General features: G+C 39.1%; 3 protein-coding genes across 3 annotated transcripts; all 3 read right to left on the reverse strand.

Annotated features, from left to right (window-relative positions):
- Window positions 1-1,627: 1,627 nt before the first annotated feature.
- LOC113733405 (uncharacterized) lies at window positions 1,628-3,150 on the reverse strand. The gene is made up of 3 exons (XM_027259777.2): window positions 2,702-3,150; window positions 2,249-2,390; window positions 1,628-2,100 (listed from the first exon to the last, which is right to left on the reverse strand). Exons 1-3 carry the CDS (start codon window positions 3,055-3,057, stop codon window positions 1,978-1,980), a joined length of 621 nt encoding a protein of 206 aa, XP_027115578.2. The 5' UTR covers window positions 3,058-3,150; the 3' UTR covers window positions 1,628-1,977.
- A 2,643-nt stretch (window positions 3,151-5,793) lies between these two features.
- LOC113733385 (fasciclin-like arabinogalactan protein 21) lies at window positions 5,794-7,469 on the reverse strand. The gene has a single exon (XM_027259761.2). The coding sequence runs from the start codon at window positions 7,080-7,082 to the stop codon at window positions 5,973-5,975; it is 1,110 nt and encodes a 369-aa protein (XP_027115562.1). The 5' UTR covers window positions 7,083-7,469; the 3' UTR covers window positions 5,794-5,972.
- A 265-nt stretch (window positions 7,470-7,734) lies between these two features.
- LOC113733394 (uncharacterized) lies at window positions 7,735-9,323 on the reverse strand. The gene has a single exon (XM_027259769.2). The coding sequence runs from the start codon at window positions 8,754-8,756 to the stop codon at window positions 7,854-7,856; it is 903 nt and encodes a 300-aa protein (XP_027115570.1). The 5' UTR covers window positions 8,757-9,323; the 3' UTR covers window positions 7,735-7,853.
- Between the last annotated feature and the right edge of the window lie 6,033 nt (window positions 9,324-15,356).

Here is a 15,356-nt window from a genome sequence, read left to right on the forward strand (position 1 = left end):
TTTTTTTAAAATTTTTAGAATTTTTATAACTTTATCTCTTATTTCTTATCTTTGTATCTTGCATCCTCCTTCAAGATAGACTTTCTTTGCATACGGTATTAAGTTTTTAGACATATTATGGTATAATTTGTGGATAAAAAAATGTCAAAGAAATATTAAATCTTATTTGTTTGAATCAAAATAAGAAAAAAAAAAGAAAGTTACTTTATATTGCAACAGAAAAGAGTAGTTTTAACTAAAAACTCTTTTCCTTGTGACTAAAAACTCATATGTAAGTACAACAAATTTACTTAGATAATATTTTGAAACTCTAATATATTTAAATTTCATTTTATATTTGGGATTTGTAGTTTTTTAAAAGAAATTTAAAAAATCAAATACAGGTCGGAGATCCAATTGATTTGAGCCGCATAATGCAGATATCCGATTAGCATATCCAAATACGGATCGCAAAATGATTGATCCAATTATATGGGTCAATCAGCATTTTGGTTAACGGATTGGATATCCGACCCGTAAATAACCCTATGGTTTGGAAGTTGATAAGAGGAGAGGAAAAAAATATATATATATATATGAGAAAACTTAAGAAAGAAGGGGAGAAGAGAAAGAACGAAAAATGGTCAATTTCCTTTCATGCTATTTGGGAGTAACAGGAGGGAAAAGCTGACTAATATGTAATATTTCAAGTTCAATAGTGTTGATGTTTAGTGTAACGAGCAATTGTGATAATTCATGTCCTTTTGATGCTATCAGTACACTTTCCTTCCATTTCTATCCACTTTTGTAGACAAAATTTTCATAAGATTTTATCCTTCCATTTCTCTCCAATTACTTTCTTTCCTCTCCAGTTAAAACTTCCAAAGAAGAGAAAAGTCATCGTACTTTTTTTTTTTTGTTTCTTTTCTCTAATTTTCCTCCATTTCTCTCAATTGAAACTAAGTTTTAGTGAATTACATCTCCAAAAAAAATTAAAGACCCACCATAGCAGATGGATCCCCAATTGCGAACCCATCACACCACCTTCCAATCCATCATACCAATCATATCTTTTGTAGACCACCAACAAAATTACCATTCCATTAATGTACTTTCTTGTCTCCACCACCATCAAGGACCTCCTCCCAAAACCACCATCAGGCATCAACTCTATCTCCCTATCCACCCCCTCCTCGCTCCAAGGCAAAAAAAAAAAAAAAAAAAGTAATTATTCTGAAAAAAAATCTCATCAAACTATAGCAAATCAAGGGACAATGCCAATTACAGATGGATCAAGGAGTATCTTCTTTCCAAAAAATCCGTACCCCCCAATATCAAAAGGAATGATTAGACCACAAAAGCTCCTCATCCAACCCGGAGTCCGGTTATGGTCTTTAAAAGTGCGTCCTCCGAAGAAAAAAAAAAAAAAAAGACAGAGAAAGAACCAAGAACTTTGGGCCTATACTATCCATAAGTACTTAGAAAATAGTAGATTATACTATGAAAAATTGCAAGCAAGACTAAATCAGAGGAGTGGATAACATTTGGCCAGTGGTACCTCGTAGTGCTGCCAGTGTAGCCGTAGCCTTTGAAAGAGCAAGTAAAAGCGTCAAAAGAAATACTACTGATCTTGTAAGCATAAAACAAGTCCGGTTGAAAGGGCATGGTTTTATATTTCTCAGTAGTTCCAGCCAGCACTAATCTGTCTGATAATGGGACTGGTTTCAGTAGTACTTCCAGCTTCTTTGCACACTTTGCTTGGATGAAGATTTCTTTTCACGCTTGGATAACGGAATTAAGAAATCTAGCAGGTCTCAACGAACAATATTCGAAGTTCCGTTTTGATCCAGGCAAAACGCCTGTGCTTAATGCAAATACATAGCCAGTTCAGTTTTACTTGAAATTTACTGGAGCTGTTAGTGGGGGGGGGGGGTGTGTGTGTTATTCGCACTAGTCGGGGAGGAGAAAGGACAAGGGGAAAAGGTAGACAGCCTTGGACTACTTGGTGCTGGGTCCGGCATCCCCTTCCCCGGCTTCTCTGTCAAATCTTCCCAAGCCGTATGTATCTTCCACACCACTTGTAACTCTCTTTCTGCGCTCTGCAATCATTTCCAGATATGCCTGCAAAGAAAATTGTAATATTTTTTGAAGTCTTTGCTGTATATCAACATCTTCATTGCTGAAAGGGCAAACTAGATCTCGTCATGTGTATGGTTTCTTCCAGTAATTGCGAACATAATTGACTGATTGAGGAAGCATCCACCAATACCTTGGGGTAAGAATGCAGAAAGATGTACCACCACGCACATACCAAACCCATAACGCCAGCAGTAACAATAAGGGAGCGCAGAAAAAGCCAGCTACCGGCAATTAGTAACACGCCAGTTGTGGTTATCGTCCAAGGTTGACACCTGAGGAAGGGAATTAGTTAGAGGGCATTTACTGCTATCATCAAAAGGGATTAAAAACAAGCAGGCAATTATCTACAGCCAGTCAAAAAGGGTTAACAAAGGAGTACCAGTTACTATGACAATCATTAGGGATATGACATTTACTTCGCAAACAAGTTGAGTTAAAAAGGCTGGTAAGTTATTACTACCACTATTAATTAGTACATCGACATCCAAAAACACAGATGTTTCTTTGTTCTGCAGCTATTGGTGGGTTGCAAATATACAGGGAGGCAATTGGAACAAGAAGTGTGGTGAGATGGATGACCAACCAGGAAGGCTTGGTGTCCCAAACAGAGTCATACTCGAGGGAAAGATAATTAAGGTAACCGTCCATGTCCCGTACGACGCCGTCTTCATCAAAGAATGAAGACTCTCTGGGGTCCTGGCTGCGGTTGCTTTTAGTAGCTGCACAAGGTTTGAAGGGCTTATAAGCAGAGATTGAAGTGGTTGTTAGCTTTGGTGAAAGGAGCGACGTCACGAGGGAATAATTGAAGCAAGAAAAATGGAGGATTGGGACGGGTGGTGGTGGTGCTCCGGTAGTCGACGTTGGCGGTGGGCGGAAGTAGAAGGAGGGAAGGGCGGCGTGACACGGGGTCAGACTCTGACTTGGAGGAAATGGCAGCATACCTTCCGTCTACCGCCGTCGTATTGAGGAACTAGGCAATTTGTTTTGGGCCGGGAGAAACGGGCAGGGTTATCCTATGATAATTGAGGAAATCACAACTGATGAGAAAATCGGCATACCATTTGCCAGGTTGGACAAAGTTCGTGGGGCCCAGGTGCTCCAAGGACTCGCAACGCTTGAAAATCCATGCCGTTTTTAAAAATTAGTATGATAATTAAACATTTAGAATACATTAATTTTCTAAAACTAAAATGAATGAACATGTAGGATTCATGTTAATTTTTTTATTTAAAATTATTCATGCTTGCACAAATTCAAAATAATTTTTAAAAATAAACCGTGCTACGTCACGGATAAGATAATTATTTTCCTCACGCTAACTTCACAAAATAATTAGACTCATTATCCTAGCAATTTTCATACTGATCTATTTTCTAGATATATGGCGCCATTCTTGAATGTAATACTGATTATTTTGCATAATTAATTGTTCAAGAAACTTTTTTTCTTTAGCAGAGAAGGAGTGAGATTTATAAAGCGAGAAAGGGTAGAAGGATTATAATCTAGGAGCTCTGATTTCAGGGACCTCAAGACTATAGGTGGCAAACCAACTCACCTAACTAAATTTACCTATATCCGCCCATGAATAGATGGGTATGAGTATCTCAAATTTTTATATATGGGTATAAATAGGTTACCCAATAATATCCATTTAATAAATGGGTATTATTGGGTAATCCATCAAACCCATTTAAAATTCTCTTCCCCCACCCCCCCTTTTTTTTTTTTCAAATTTTTCATTTTATCACGATGTTAACTACCTTTATTTCATTATTATTATTATTTGTTGGTTTTATCTTATTATTTTATTTTATCTTAGTTTGTTAACTTGCTCATTTTTTAGCATTGCCAATTTATGTTTTAGCCTTTTTTCTTATCTTTCTAAAATGAAATTTTAAATTTATATATGAAAAAAATTTTAAGGGTTCAAAATTTTAGGATTAAATTTTTATATTAACTTTTATAGTACTTAGTTCAAATTTTGTTATTCTTATTATTCAATTATTAAATAATATGTAATTTTGCGACATAGAGTATAAATGGAAAAAAATTAGTAATTAGGCTTATTGAGCATTATAAGTAAATATTTAAAACTAATGATGGGTACAAAGAACGTTATAAATTAACAACTTAGTTTGCAAAAATGAATTTAAATGAGTTTACAAAAAATTAAAATAAATGGGTTATAAATAGGTAATTGGGTTATCCAATTCATTGTTTGACTTACCTATTTAATTAAATGGGTATAAATGGGTTGACTCACTTATACCCATTACTCATTTTACCCAACCCAAACCCGCCCAAGTCACCCATTTTGACACCTCTACTCAAGACTTATAATCAACCATACTAGTGAATTAGAGAGGAAATGGACCTTTTTTTTTTTTTCTTTTTTTGCAAGGGGACCAAAATGTTGGTTAAAGGTTGAATATCGGACAGAATTTTATATTCTTAATATAGATTTATTTAATCGTTTTAGAAGATTTATGCATTTACAGCTTGAATTAGGAACTGTCAAAATACTTGTTTGCAATAGTAATTTTTGGTACCAATATTAAGTCAATATTTTAGAGTATAAATCTTGCGTTTCTTTCTTTCCTTCTTTCTTTTATTCCCCTTGTGGGTTAACTATATTATTTTCTATCAGTTTAGAATATTAACAGGAGGTTGATCTTGAAGCCTTAAAAACACGAAGTAGATAATATCTGCGATTCTGGTTGGACAATTGATGACATATTTTGAAAATTTCTATATTTTCATCGTATGAAAATTCCCTAACGGCAAAAGCGTCCCAAGCTTATGGGACTTTATTTGACTAGCTGAGTCAGTACACTCCCAAATCCGCACCTTCGAAGGGTTGGACCCATCGGCGACGAGGCCCACAAGATTTCTTTCCACATTTTTGTGTGTGTGTGAATGCAGAGGAGTTAAATGACGCTGGAAGGAAAGAATGGTATGTGTTGACACCGAGGCACCTACTATTTGGATTGCCCTTTCGCCCAATTCGGCAAACAAGGAATGGGTACAGGGAGGCGTTGGGATGCTCAGACTCTGCTTCTTTGAAGGTGAACATGGTAAAGGAAGCAAGACAAACTGGAATATGATCGAGTACAGACTCCTGCACCATTGTTGTTCAATCGAATGTGATCACAGGAGACCGAGAGTAAGCTCTGCTGCTCCCTCACAAGTACTAATTTTGTTTCTCTTCGGAAAATAGAGAGCTAATTGAACTACTATTTTGTTTCTCTTCGATGCCCTGGTTTCGGCACACTGATTAATCGATTGTTGGTTGTCTACTTTTTTGCAGCCGGATGATGGGGTTCTTTGCAAGGTGTACGAGGACTTGGACGAATCCAGATGAACCAACGTTTCGGTTGGATATGATGGATATTGGCGAGGATTCACAGATGAAGACATAAAAAGAAGTATCAAGACCAGTGAAATTCTCTCTGCTTCAGATGTGAGAGTCATGGGGTCAGATTTTGCTTCAATTGCAGCTTTTAGGGCTATCAGGGCAAGTGGAAGTAAACTCCACCATGAGTGAATGAAAGCACAGAAACGTATGTACATTTTGTTTGTCAATTGTTTTGTCTTCTGAAATAGTCCGCGTTTAATGCTGTTATCGACTCCTCCAATCAAATGGAAACCCGAGACTTGGGCTTCTATCTTCCAAAATGAATAAAAAGAAAAATCAAACAATTAAAATCAATTAGGGGAGTGGACTCAAATTGTAGCGAAATTTACAGGAATATGCCTCCCCTGAATTTGAAGAACTTCGATCAACAATGAACGATTGACCAAAATGAAACAGCGACGCAATGCACAGATGCAAAATTGGGGCAGGGATCAGAACCTCACAAACCAAAAGGATCTTCAATCTGCACCGTTGGTCGTTTAGTACCAGCACTTTCCTCACACAATCCACTTTGGTGCTCATCACAAGTGGCCTCCTCCTCCCTAATCGCCGTCCGACGGTGCACGTGGGGCAGTGGGTTTGACAGTGCATGCACCACTATCCTCTTGTTACTCACCAAATCAAGGCTCTTAATCTTCATGTAGTTTATCCTCATGGGAGACAAGGGCCCTCCTCCGCCTGCGGTGGTCACAACCAGTTCCTGCCCGCGCTCCATCGTCGGGATCACCGTATCCAGCGGCAGACTCATTAAGTGCGACCCCTTCAGAATTCTGTTGGGCACTATGTGAAACATTAGGTCGGTGACGTAAGCATGCCCTCCCCCTCCGGCGAAGATGGACCCATCGTCAATCGCGAAAAGCGTCATGGACTTGAGGTCTGCCAGCTCCGGGTACTTGACCCTCATCGCCAGAGCCACCAAACTGAACCCCCTGACACGCAACTCGGCCATGGCCTCTTTCAGCATCGAGCGCATGACCAAGAACTCTGCCGTGGGCGGCGGGGGGTCTGGGTAGGCGAGGGTAGTCATTTTCTCGATAGTGCAGGAAGTCGGCGAGAGATGAGACATAAACCCCTGGATGCCGTGGACGATGACGAGGCCATTATCGAAGAGGTCCGGTTTGGTGATTTCGACGCCGTTGACGAAGATTTTCCGGGTGGAGACGGCGTCGGAGGGGTTGATGATGGGGGAAGCGGTGATGGTGAGACAGCGGTTGCGGGCGAAGGTCTCAATCTTGGTGCCGAAGGCTAAGTTGCGGAGAAAGTGGAAAGAGTAGAGGCCCGGGAGGGAATGTTCTTGGAGGAGAAGAGGCAGGGAGCAGGAGGGGCAAGTGAGGAGGGAGGAGTCGGTGGGGGCGAAGACAGTGGAGGGAGCGGTGAGAGAGAGGCTGGCATTAGCGGTGACGTTGGAGAGGTCTCGGAAGCCGAGGGCGGAGAGGATGGTGGCGAAGAGGGAGGGTGGGTATGTGTGGACGAGTGTTTGTGCTGAGGCGGCGGCGGCGAGAATGGCGGCGGTGAGAAAGATGAGGAGGACATTGCGGGTGGCGCCCATTGTTTGGTTGGTGATTTTCTCTGGGGCTTTTTGTCTGACCGTGGAGTAAACGAAATGGTAGTGGTGGTGGTAGTTGTTAGTTGTTGTAATAGAGCGGGAAAAATATAGACGGTGCAGATTTAGAGGAGTGGTGGCGGCGGTTATGGGGATGGCAAGTTCTTGATTTCAGTGGGAGGATCTCAATCTGTTACTATGATTTTGAGAGCCTGATCGACCAAAATGCCCCTAAACAGCACTTTATGATTTTCAGAGCCTATGATTGATTATTGTTACACTCTTCCTCCGGATGCAGCTTGGCATTGCCACCCAATCCAGCAATCCTTCCTCCCCTTTATTATTCATGTCATGCTTGGATGATATATGACTAACTAATAGCCTTCTCTATCAACTGGCAAAGGCCTACCAAAGCAAAGCTAATCAAGAATCCTTTGCCTTCAAACTTGTTTCGCTTGACCTAATCACAGTCAAATAGAAGACTGCCAAACCAGCAAAACGGGAGAGGATCAAGTGTAAAAATCCAAATTCCAAACCTGCGACACTCGTTCATAGCTTGCTTTTCTAAAAAAGAAAGTCTGCTCAATTTGATTGATTAAGCTAATAGAAGCAAGAAGTCGAATTTGAGTTACAAATCGTACTATATAAAGCACCTTCATTTGAGAGCAAGATCACAGGAGGGAGAAGTTTTATTGATTGACCTGGCAAGTGGTCAGCATACATGTAGGCGCAACACCAAAAAAAAAAAAAGAAAAAGAAATGATCATAAAGAAAATTTTACTCGTTTTTCCAGGCGTACAAAATCAATGAAAATCCCTCACCTCGTGACCCGGACTTTTGCGAACCTGACCGACTGAACACAGACGGATTTGAGGAGACGGTGGAGTGGCTGTTTCGCAGCTTCTCGGCCGAGAGACAGGTTTGAAACAGGAAAACAGCATTGCCCATAACATTCCCAAAGAACCAACTATGAACATCCCAGTACACCTCCACCGGCAGTCCATCCACCAAAATAGTCTCGTTCCCCCTGAACTTCCACCGCAGCCGCTTCACCTGCAACACCGCTCTGCTATCCACGCTGATGGCCAGAGATGGATCGTTAATCCCCCCAGTATCGCACTCAATTTCGATGTCATGTATCGGCCCGTGGTCACAGAATTGAGCCTTTGTAGTGTATACTCTCTTCCCAAAGATGTGCTCTCTTTTGGCAATAAACACCGTATTAGATGCAACAGGGCTAGTACCTATTTTCTTATACACTTCCTTTTGCAAATCCCCGAGGAGTAGGACAAGTTCTTGGTTAAATGCAACGGCTAAATAGAAACCCTCTAGCGGTTCCGGGCCAAAACCAAATTTTGCGGATGAAAAATCCCAATATATGTCAATTGCAGTGGAATCGGCCTCTGAACTTCTGAACCCTTTTCTTGGAGTAAATAACCAAGGCTTAATATCAACCTTGCAGACGCATTCGTTGGTTGAACTCCGAATTCCAATGCTAACTCCTTGCCCCATCAAATTCTTGGACCAGGTAATGGTAATGAAGCATGAAGTGCCCTGAAACTGTGTCTGATAGACGCATGTAACGAGATTCTGAGAAGCTTTACTAGAATTTGATGATGCTGGGGAAGAATCAGCAACCTGGACCCCACTTTCATTGAAACAAGAAGGGAAGTCCCTCATTATCTGTGAATCTATAGCTCAATTAATTTTCTTCTCCAACTTCATTCAAGCTGTGCGATCCCCAGCTATAAATTCCTGCTCTTGTGGCAACTTAAATTAGATGAATTTGTAGGAGCTCAAACTAGATGAGGAACCAAGCATTTGCTCCCATGTTCTGATGGAGCAAGATGTTGATATGTTTCCAAATGAAAAGTGACTATTCTATTGGATGAGCTGTAGGTATGCGCACAAAAGCATGCTTCTTTGTCAAATCCTAGTCGATCAGTGCTCAAAGTCTGTATAGAATGTCTGCACCAAAAGACTTGGGTTGCAGGAAAGGGAGGAAAAGGCTAGCAGATGAGATCAGAAAATTGAGTGCTAAAAGACAGAGCTTTACCGAGGAAGGAGAAGTGGTTGGAAGTTTACTCATCAATGAATGAAACGGGCAATTGGGCTGCAAATGGACACTTGTTAGGCACGTTATGTTATGTTATACAGCGACACGAACAGGAAAAGCAAACTCCCTTTCCCCGCGGTGGTGTCACTCTCACTGTCTCAACTGGTAATGGAGTGCCATTATTGTAGCAGACATGCCAGAATTCCAGCAGTTACAGTCTTACAGAGACAACAGAAACCAAATTCTTTATTATTATCTTTTCGTGGGGATATTAACTTGATTAAAGTTAAAACTATACGACCATATATTGCCTGGAGGGTCAGATAATCTTCTGTCTGGAATTCGGAATGTCAGATAAGTTGTGGTATAACCCAAAGGGATCTTAGCTGCCTTTCCTTCTCTTTGTCCTCCTCCCTTGACATGACGTGTCTTCGAGTTCTTGATAGCCCGAGAGGAGAAACTATATATATAAATATATATATATATGTACTCCTGTAATTTTCATTTCCCGCGGGGCTCCGAGAAAGACGAATTTAGCCACCGGGGCAGATAATAGGAAAATGAATAAAGCATCCGGTTAGGGGTGCGAGCGGAGCTAATCTAATTGAACATCCTAATGATTAATCTTGTTTGATCATTTTAAACGAGACTTTGAAATTTTGTTCATATTTAACGAAGAGTTTGTTTCTCAAGTTGAATTTGAACGAATTTATTATCGAACATAAAATAATGTCCAAACTCGAATTTATTAATTGGCAAACCAATCTCGAATGAGCTCCTGTCAAACCAAATTCGTTTCGAGTCAATTGATTGATTATCTCTCAGCCTTACATGCTAATCTGGATTCTGGAGAGGCAATGATGAATTGTGAGTGCAATTATCATATTCATTGCAATCCGACCAATTATGACGCAACTGAATCAGTCAAGTCGTGGGCTCATGCCACCCCCCAATGAGTGTAATAGTGTATTACTATATCTTTCCAGATCATACCTGGATCTGATCCTTTCCGCTGTATAAAATTAATTTCTTCGTCTTTAAAACCGAATGGAAGGTAATTTCCTGTTTGGTTATTTGAAGATTTTTAGAAGGTGAAGTTGCGTCTCCGCCCTACATATCTCCTCACGTGTAATTTTCGTATTAATTAGGCGGTGGTCGGTCGGCCTACATATGATGTACGACGCCCAAACCAATCTTGTTTTGAAACCTAATCACAATTAATTCTGCCAACTTGATACAAGTGCTAATGTGACCGTTTCCCTTACGCAATTAATACAGCCACAGCATTTAAATGATGCGGTCCGGAAGCCACAAATAATTACTGTACTACTTTAGTCGGAACTCAGAAGGCAGGAATTGGCGTGAATTAATGCTAATCAATTCAGCTTCCGTCCAAAAAGAAGTTAAGAGAGAAAGGGCGTCGGCAGCGCTCAACTTGACCTCAGGCAGACAACATCGACCCTACTTAACCTGCTGGTAGACCCGGATTTGCAATTCGAGTTATTGGACTAGATCAAGACATCCGGGCATTTATTGAGCAAAATATTGATTATGGCTCTTCGGATGGATGGCCAACATTTCGTCTCAACTCATCATGTATACTCCCTCCGTCCCATTTTGTTAGTCTTGGTTTTTTTTTTCACACAGATTAAGAAAGTGTAATTAATTTGGTTGGAAACATAAATTTAGATTAATAATTTCCTAAAATACCCTTATGCTAATCACGAAGAGTGCCAATTAATATCAGTTACAGCTAATGGGTTAGTATTGGAAAAGGTCAATGTATTCAATGTAGTGGGTTAGTATTTAATAACAATGTATTAATAACAAGATATTTAATAAGGATATTTTAGACAATTTGAAAGATTACTACATTTTTTAATGGGAAAGTGGACTACAATTTGGGACAGACGAAAAAGGAAAACAAGACTATCAAATGGGACGGAGGGAGTACTATATTATACACACGCTAATAATAAAATACATGTTGCCAGCCTAGCACGCCTGCACGACAAAATTACACTGGCAATATTTTGCATGAGATTAGGTCAGTGGATAATATGGAGACGTGATAGGTCTTATAGCATTTTTTAATAATAGATGTGAACGATTTCATCGTGTGTCATTTGCCTTCTTTTTTTTTTTTTTTTTGGGTTTATCTAGCCCGATTAGCTAGTCTGGGGGTATTATTCTAACAGTAATAGACATGCGTTAAGTATAAGAGTATCAAGAAAATGGAACCACCACCAATACTTCGTTCTGGCATGTACAACGTTATTAGTGTAGCTAGCTGACGAAAACGCGTCCAGAGAATCGAGTCCCCAGCCCCCTCCAGTGACGACTTTCTCAAGTTTGAAGGATTTGCATATGCCATGGTGTTTTTGCAAAGAAGAAAGTAAAAGAGACAGAGTGTATACGTGAAAGTTGATCGTCCGTTTTCTTTTTGTGATTGAATCGAATCGTTGGTTTGCCCCCATTTGAGTAACCATCATTAGTTATCATGACGCTTAACAACCATAAATCATGTAGCTTTCCCTCATTTTGTAGGGTAAAAGTCGGAACGCTTGACTCAGTCCTTTGTCGCAGTGTCATCCAAGTTTCAACCCTACCCACCATGTGTGCTGTGCAATTGAGAGGACCAGTCATCTTGGCTTTACTCGATCAAGCCCCATCCATTCTCATAAATCATAGACATGCTTCTCATCCACGTAAATTCCACATGCCATGTGTTGTATGATATTTGAATGGACCTTCATGCGTTAAAGACGCTCATCGCATTCTCTCTCCCTCTCTCTCTCGCTCTCTTATTCATTTTTTGAGTTTGGGGCAAAGAAGATGAAACTGCATCCCACTCTAGTGACCATGCTTCACAGCCATGGTGTATTCCATTATAGAAGAAATGGTTGTCCAAGAATTGAGGGGGACAACGGGCCACGTATACCCTTCATGTTTTGGTGGAACTTTTGTTTTCACAATAATGGTTGTCATTTTTGTGTGATTTTACCAGAATTCTTCTTTTACTATAAGTTTCAATAAAATATCTTCTAAATTTTTTTTTAGTGAAAGTTCTCTCTGTTTTTCATAGGGGTTCTTAGTTAAAATATTCTGCTTCTTCTAGGAGTGCTAGTGAGAATTTTCTATTTTTCTTCTTCTTTTGTCGTTAGATCCAAATTTATTTCATATCTAGTTATCAGATCCGAAATTCTGTTGGGTCTTGAGTCTCTTTCGACAGATTGCATCATAATTAATTGGAACTTAAACCTGTTGATTAGTGGATTTGACAATTGCAACTTGTGCAGGAGAGATGTACACTGATTTAATCTTGTGACCCTAACCTGCCCTGCATATAAACGGATATCTAACCCTCTTTTGACTCAACCAAGAAATGTGGATCGAATATCCTATTTTTCAGATCAAATCGGATCGAATATAATGAATTTTCATATCAACGGATATTTTTGCCTATCCTTATTTAGAGATTCCGGATTCACATTTCTCTGCCACTTCTTAAATTTCACCTCTACTTATTAGGGATGAAAAAAAAAAAACACTAACACATAGAGAATACCAAATCAACGAATCACCAGTAATAATAATTTCTTTAAGGGTTCACATATTTTGGCCGGGATTACAATTTTGATCTTGCAACCAGACTCGTTAACGGCCGTAAGTTGAAAGGAATACATCCTTGCAGGTTTGTTTGGACAGTTTCTCAAATATATTTGCTTACATCATTATTACAATTTTCAATATATCTTTTTATCTTCCCAATTACCTTTTTATCTCACATACATCACATTATAAAAAGTGCTACAATAAAAATATCTCAAATAACTTATAATCCAAACAAAAGTCCGCAAATTAAAAACCCAACGTCGACGGCCATGGGCAAAATAAATGGCAAAGCTTGATACTGAGAATGGACCTAGGCCTTCACCAGAGCCGGCAAAAGGGTGTGTAGCCCAAATCTAATCCATTTTAAGATTCAAAAGTAGGGTCGCATCAAATTCTACTTAAGGTTAAGGCAGTGAAGAATCGACTCAAAATTTGATCTTTTCACGTCCATCTTTTGCTTTTGTCGTCCATTTCTTTATTACAGCTTTGTTATTTGCCTTTATTGGTAATTCACAAGGACCTGTATTGCCGTTACTTTATAGAAAATTTACCTTATAATTCGATGACCCTTTTGTCTACTGCTTCTAAACCAGCAAGATTACTTTGCATTTTCCTTTTTCTGGAAGTAACAAAGCGTCTTTGTAGAAATCATTTTTCTAATTATGGATGTTTACACAACACTTTCGGCTTAAATTCTTTGTCTATTATAGAAGCGCTCGTGAATTTATGTTTAAGATCTTCGAAGTCCAAGATGTTACATAAAACTATAAAAGGTCATTAACATTTGAGTGGGTTTAAGTTCCTTACTTGGTAACCTTAACTGTGCCTATGCCACCTTTTGCATAAAAGTCACAAACCACAATAGATACTTTTACTGCCTCCAACGGGTAGCTCAACCGGTGTAATTGTTTCTCTTTAGGCATATCCACCAGAATTCGAGTCACGCTGTTAATACGTTTGGAGTGGGTTGGGGCGCCTTCTCCCGAGCCACAGGAGATTAGTTGGGTCAAAGGCCAGGACACCCTTATGTCGACTTAAAAAAAAAAAACAATAGATACTTTTACTTTTTTTTTTGGCAAGAAAAAATATTGATTAACTAAAAAATTCATATTTTCCTTCGCTATATGTAAGATCCAAATTAATTAAAGAATGAATGTCGTTGGGTAATAAATCCAGAGCAGTTCGACCAACAGAGTTGAGAAAATGAATGGTCCAAACACCGGTGTTCATTAGTGATACAGAAGAATACGCTTTGTCCTCCATTGCATCTCATGTAAAACAAACGGATATGTTGTTAATCATCACTACATAAATAAACACCTAAAAATAAGATACGAGTCAACAGAAAGTAATTATTTATTTGCATAAAAGAACGCCAAATACATACATCACATGGCAGTTTACGATGGACCGTAGTAAAGATGAAAGAGCAGAATAATGTGACGAGTTGATATTTGAGAATAAAGTGATGAAAGCAGAAGAGGTTGCAGATTTCACTCGTTCTTATTTCTTGAAATTCACTTAACTACACAAAGAGACTGCTAGTGTTCAAACAAACACAGGATAGAATGATTAGGACGTGGATGAAGTCACGGAAAGGTAAAATTTAGCATCGAATGGACTTGAAAAAAAAAAAAGAGAGAGAAGGTAGAAGTTAGGGTAATATTGTGTGATGATAAAAAAGAAGTATCGATTGCCTCATCAGAGTGTTTAACAATGTTGATGATGCTGAGATTTTGACAACAATTGTGGACTTCTGATATGGGGATGTATGACTTGGAAGGTGATTCTTATGAGCTGGTACAAAACATGATGAGCCTGATTATTCATACATTGATACTTGAGTGGAACAAGCTCAATTACTATTGCATTCAACATTAAGAAAAAAAAAATGCAGGATTGTACATGTACACAGGACAGGGAATGCTGCACATGTTCTTGCGCATTTTGGGATTAGTTTGAAGTCTAAACTCGTTTGGTGGGATGATTAAATATTTCTATTGGTGGCGATGAATGAGAGTTATCTTTTCATTAAAAAAAAAAAATAGCAGAACAGAATCCTAATTAAGCAGAGATTGTCGATAAAATTAATATTCACGGATTAGGTAGAGATTGTCAAGAACGGATAATTAAATAACAAGAGGCAAAACAAAACATGAGATTCCCTCTCGGCTATGTGGTGGGCATAATAAACTGTAAAAATTTTGGCTTCATCAACTCCTATCCAATTTGTTGTCTATACTGCTTAGTTTTAAACTGAGCAAAAAAAACAGATTAAAACGGTTTATCGTGGCTCGGTGTAGTTTGTACAGGATAAGACAGATAATCCCGTGGCATCAACTTTTATCAACCATCCACCAGTTTGTCGATGCCTTCACATTGTTTTATACTCTTTGATTGGAACAGTAACAACAGTTAATGAAATTTTAAGAATTTTAATTGTCGTTTGCACTCTGCAGAGATCACTTAGCCCGCTGGTTTCCACGGACTCCTAATGCTTAAACCTGAAGCCAGTTTCGGAGTCGGTGCTAGTTGGTCAACGCGTTTTCTTTTCCCTCCATTACATAAAAGATAAGACCTATTTTCATGTTCGTACAGATCAAGAAGTG

This window comes from Coffea arabica, chromosome 1e (assembly GCF_036785885.1).
Source record: "Coffea arabica cultivar ET-39 chromosome 1e, Coffea Arabica ET-39 HiFi, whole genome shotgun sequence".
NCBI lineage: Eukaryota > Viridiplantae > Streptophyta > Magnoliopsida > Gentianales > Rubiaceae > Coffea > Coffea arabica.

Bases quoted from the DNA above. Each gene is read 5' to 3' on its own strand.
- LOC113733394 (XM_027259769.2), bottom strand. From the start codon at position 8,756: ATGAGGGACTTCCCTTCTTGTTTCAATGAAAGTGGGGTCCAGGTTGCT.
- LOC113733385 (XM_027259761.2), bottom strand. From the start codon at position 7,082: ATGGGCGCCACCCGCAATGTCCTCCTCATCTTTCTCACCGCCGCCATT.
- LOC113733405 (XM_027259777.2), bottom strand. From the start codon at position 3,057: ATGCTGCCATTTCCTCCAAGTCAGAGTCTGACCCCGTGTCACGCCGCC. The intron at 2,391-2,701 runs GTTGGTCATCCA...TCCCTTCCTCAG, and splicing joins TGGGACACCAAGCCTTCCTG to GTGTCAACCTTGGACGATAA. The intron at 2,101-2,248 runs GTATTGGTGGAT...TTTTCTTTGCAG, and splicing joins TTCTGCATTCTTACCCCAAG to GCATATCTGGAAATGATTGC.